This window comes from Crocodylus porosus, unplaced genomic scaffold (assembly GCF_001723895.1).
Source record: "Crocodylus porosus isolate Cpor-Errol unplaced genomic scaffold, CroPor_comp1, whole genome shotgun sequence".
Classification (NCBI taxonomy): Eukaryota; Metazoa; Chordata; order Crocodylia; family Crocodylidae; genus Crocodylus; species Crocodylus porosus.
The window spans coordinates 14,428,001-14,433,427 of record NW_017728927.1 but is presented as its reverse complement, the minus strand read 5'-3'; the positions used below and the strand labels follow the sequence as shown (position 1 = coordinate 14,433,427).

Below are 5,427 nucleotides of genomic sequence, written 5' to 3'. Positions count from 1 at the left end.
GGGAGCAGGGCGGGGGGGGGGTGGCGAACCAATCAGAGTGGCAATCAGAGTGCGAATAAAGCATTATAGACAACCAGATTAAGGCTTTTATAATATCAGAAGTTTTAAAAAGTGCTTATGGTGGCACTTGGAGTCTGCTTTGAAGTTAAAAATGATGATAAGTATGGAGACAGATATGGGGCTACCTTATTCTTAAGTGTATAAAACATTTAATTTTTAATTTGAGAGACAGATGGAATTAAAATAATATTTCTTTAATCCAACTATAATTAACTGGCATTCAACTAACCTTCATTACACTAACAAGTTAATTAGATTTTATTCTCTGTATGTCTCCTTTTAATAAATAAGCAATAACGAAGATATGTTTAATGGATGCGTCCATGGTTTTGTTCATCAAATCCACTGCCCTTTATTTTGGATTTTGTTTAATTTCCTCTCTTTCACAGGCATCTTGCCTCTACTCTTCCTTGCACTTGCTCTGGAGAATGGTTACCACTTGTTGATGCTGCTGATTCTACAGTAGCTTTCCATTTCTATAGATGCCCACCAGAAACAGTAGCAAAAGGAAAAGAAGTGTCAAATGCCACTCATCTCTTCTCCAAGTTTAAACCATCATTAAAACAATATTTAAGTGCTTCTTACTGAAAATGTAGCCATAGATATCATAGAATTATTTTTTTCAGAAAGCTGGCTTGATAGTTCCAAAAGACAGAGTAAAAGTATTACACACATCAAAGAATTATCGTTAATAGATGTGAGCAAGTTTTCAGAATTACTTCTTTTGATGCTAATTAAAAGAAGAATTCTTTTGATGCATCTGGATTAGGCCATGAACAGTATTCCACCAGGTGGCCGATCTCTCATGTAATCAATTAACTGAGCACCCCATCCCTAAGAAAGATTAATCATGAGCAGTCAACTGCATGGCATGAACACATCCATTTTAAAACTGAAGCACATATTATCAACTTCTGGGTATTTTACTGCACTCTACACACGTAGATGCTAACAAGGAACATTAGCAGGGGGAAAAATATCATATTTGGGTAGCAATTGCTTTTAAACCATGCTGTGTAATTTAACTTCCTAAATGATGACCAATTGGACTATTTGAAGACCAGCAGCTGGCAGAACATATTCTACCCAGGCCCCTGCAGGTGCCCCTCAACAGCTGTAAACATCAGGCACACATGTTTATCCCATAGTTGCCAGCCAGCTAACAGCTGGATTTTAGAGGCAGAGCACTAATTGATTTCAAAGAAAGGAGCACTGACTGATTGCTGGCAGACCTCCAGGAATGATCTGAGCATCACCAAAGATGGACCTTGGCAAGGAAAGGAAATGGATGCTTTCTTGTGTATTACATTCATGCTTTGAGCTCCTGCAGATTTTCCTTGTTAAGAGGGAGATGCATTTGCCAAAAGGCAAAGTCAGGTAGGGTTTTATTGCATGTCAGCCATTCTGCAGTAACTGCCCAGATGCACACACTTTTCCCAAGGTAGATGAAAGCTAATTTTGACAGTTTATCCCTCCTTCATGTAAGATAACTTGAATCTGCAGGGGATCAGGGACAGAAGATCAATAAATTGAGTTAATCTAAATCTGTTAAGCCTGATACTATGTCCATCCAAGTTTATCTTAAACTGGTTTCGGTCATTTTGAAAGTGGTTTATGCGCACTGAACTTTTGTTCTGCTACTGATTTGAATCAGTTTCTGATCACTTATACTGGTTTATGTGCAATTTCTATCCCTAGTCTGTGTCACACAAAAAGAAAAAAAAAATCATCAACTCCTTGCTCTACCTTCGCTGAGGTTATGATAAGGGTGTGTGTTACCCTGTGCTTAACCACCTATATAATTTCACTGATTTTAGTAAGTCTGAATGAGGAAATAAATTATTTATTTAAAAAAAAATTACAATGTGAGCTTACCTATATTAAATAACATAAAATACGTTAGTATAAATAACTGATTATGCCCTGAAAGCTATTTATTTCACTGTTATTTCTCTGCATTCAGAGAAATACAGAAGTAAGGTCTATGGGCTTCCCAAATCCATTGAAAACCAAAGCTTTTTGCAGAGAAGTGTTAACGAATTTATTTCAACGTGAAAAAACCGATAAACAAACTAATATAAAACCAAATAGATTATTTTGGCTGTCAAATTACTGTGAGACAGCTGTAGAGAACGTATATTGTGTTTGATAGGATATGATAGATTGCTTTAAAATAAATAAAAATAAAATGCAGAGCAAATTATTCCACATACCTGCTATTAAATTCTTGTTCTGTGTCCAAACTTTTAAAAATATACCTATGCCACTAAGATCATGTTGATACTTTGTGAATATTTTTGCTGCCAGGAATCTCTGATTATACTAATTTATTTAGTCTAAAATACTTCTAATCATAAAAAGAACACTTTATGTTGGTAGCTGGCTTGACATTTACATAACGTGGAATAGAAAATTATTTTAAACATTTTGAATTATAAAATGAACTCTGAAAAAAATCCTTAAATATATGGACAGCATGAAAACAATTAGCAAAAACTGTTCCTTGCTACTCTACAAGAATCAACGAACAACCCACTGTGTATTGGCAAGAAGGCTTGTTCTATTATGCAACAAAGGGGAATGATTTGAAACATTCCCTAAATGCCACAGTAACCAGAGGCTTAGTGGAAATCAAATCCATGTTATTTTCTAAGTTATGAAATTGCTGGATTCCAACATTGGTGCAAGTCTGGCTTCCAATTTTTAAGGAAGATTAACTGACACCCCTTTTATAACTAGGCTAATGTCCCACCTATGTTACAATGATAAACCAGATTTGCATTTTGTTAATATGGTTTCACATTTCAGGCAGAGCCTGAAGGGATTTCTAACAGTCTCATCATCTGCCTAGGATCTATGCTTATAGCATTTGATTCTACATTCTTTAATCTGATTAAGATTCAGATATGGTCTAAACTAATCCATTTGTATTACAAATACAGACTTGCTCTAATTACAATTTTGTATAATAATGATAAAAATTAGGAGGCATAGGCAAGAAATCATCCCAAAGTCTGATATGATCATTGTGGATTAGCTCTTCTACATCCTCTTGAGTCAACTAAAAATAATTGTAACATATTAGCTACCATGACGTGCCAATTTATCTCAAAGAGAAGGGTAAGGACTAATTTGTAAACACAGAATCAAAGTTATCAACTGTACAACTGCCACCTTGGCCAGATGAAATATAAATTAGAAAAATGTTTGGCTCCCATTGGTTAATAAACAACAGCGGTAACTTGCTCTATGTTATAACTTCCTTGAGAAAAGGAAATGTTAATACAAACCTTCTCTTTATCATACATGTGCAAAAGGAGCCAAGTCTGCCTTGTCTTTTGAAACTTCCAGTCTTTGGGGTTTTCAGACCAGCTGCAACAACATAAATCAAAAAATAATTGTTTAAACCATGCACTATGTAATACACAACTTCTGTATTCACGTAAAACCTTCAGACAATGATTCAAAGTCCTTTGCAAAAGTCACGTGAATTGACTTAAAATATCCTTGTGAAATGTTTATTAGCAGACACTGTACAAATGGCAAAAGTGAAGCACAGAAAGGCAAGGTGGCTTGCTTGAGAGTAGCCATATGCATCAGTGACAGAACAAGGAAGAGAAACTAGGAATGTTGCCGGCTGGGAATTTTCCAGTGAAACTATTTTTCCACTGGAAAATTGATTCTTTGAAACCAAAGTGTGAGATGCCATATCCCCTGCCTCATAATGTGCAACAGCCCCGTGGCTACAGTACTTCCCTGGACAAGGAGGCAGTCTCTGTCTTACTCACTATTGTCAGAGCTGTTCCGCACTGGCTCTGGAATTAAAGATTCACTGGCACAGAGGAAGAGACTGAGTACAGAGCATGAAGGTTACAGCACTTGCACGACAGCACCTTGATTCTCCCATGTATGCTTGCAGCAATTAAAATGTAAAGTGGAAGAGCTTCCCAAGTAACAGGATGAGAGAGACTTGCCCCAGACTAACTGACCCGTGGTTAAGGGGACTCCTGGGTTTTGGGAAACAGGGATTCAACTTTCTAGGTTGAGTCAGAACGGACACACAAACTTACGATTTCACACCCTGGGCAAATGCATAAAGGAACAGCTATTGTGGTGCAGGGGAATCTCTTTGTGAAAATGTTAAAAGGTCTCCAGCTTGTCAGAGTCCAGAATAAAAAATGCTCATGGAATGGGAAAAATGCTACCCACACAGCTCTACCCACGACTTCTGATTCCCAATACATAGCTCAAAACATGAGATGTCTTGGCATCATGCTTGCCTCAAAACAACTTCTATAATGTGCATGGTACATGCCCAGTGTCTGCAGATTCTCAGAATATCTCACAAGCAAATTTTAAATATGTAAAGCATGGCTGGGCTAAAATGTCAGGCCTAAGACTGCAATTTGGATATAGTAAAAAAGTTAAGCTGGTATGTTTTGATGTAAATTAGAAAAAGGAAGAAAATCTACTATAAGCAACCTAACTGGAATGTAGAAGATGCATTTATTATAAATGTAGAAAGTAGTAAATGAATGTTTCTTCTTTAAGCAACAGTAGAATAATCTGGAGTGAATACTTCTCTTTCACCTCCAAAATATATCATAGACATCTAATAAAGTACTAGTCAATATACTGAAAGCATTATTTAAAGACATAGCACTGTATTGGGAAACACAAACCCTAGTAAACTAATATTATTGGATTTTCCTGTGAAGAAAACTAAGTCTCTAGAGTTATGAAGCATGACAGGTTTTAATGTCACAGTTTGTTTTACATAGTAATATTGAGCACAGAAATCAATTAGAGAGCCAGTTGGGCAAAAGAATTAACAATGTTCAACACTGTCAAGTCTGATGAAATAAAACAGCTCTCATATTAAATTTACTTTACACAGGCAAATAAATTGTTTGGTGAACCCAGCGAAAGACCAATCTGTCCAGAAAGGTTTCATGACTGCCTCTGCAGAAAGCTGACAGGCACAAAGAATAAGCTCTGTTTTTTGTTTGAACTTCACAGCGTTTCCAAACAAAAAGTTGTAATTGGGTGAATTCAGTGGAAATCTACCACAAAAAATTAGGGCTGTCAATTAGTGTTGATATGTACAATTAAAACAAGAATTAATTAATTTTTTAACGTGTTAATTGCGCACGTGGCTTTGGAGCCCACACCCAGGCTCCGCGTGCAGGTGCGCAGCTGCAACTTGGATGCAACCAGAAATACAGCTTGTCAGTGTGTACAGCAGTGCCCAGCAAGTAAGTCTGTGGAGGGACAGGGCAGATCAAGGCCCCCACAAGGAGGGAGGGAGTGGGGCACAGGCTGGGGTACATGGGAAGCCAGGGCCAGGGCCAGTCATGGGATGGAGCT

At 37.2% G+C, this 5,427-nt stretch overlaps 1 protein-coding gene across 1 annotated transcript in view; it reads right to left on the bottom strand.

Annotated features, from left to right (window-relative positions):
• CUNH7orf50 (chromosome unknown C7orf50 homolog) overlaps window positions 1–5,427 on the bottom strand; it is a 39,184-nt gene that overhangs the window by 3,049 nt on the left and 30,708 nt on the right. The window contains exon 2 of the mRNA XM_019542074.1: window positions 3,351–3,432. Coding sequence (XP_019397619.1) covers window positions 3,351–3,432 — 82 coding nt within the window. The remainder of the gene's footprint in view (window positions 1–3,350; window positions 3,433–5,427) is intronic.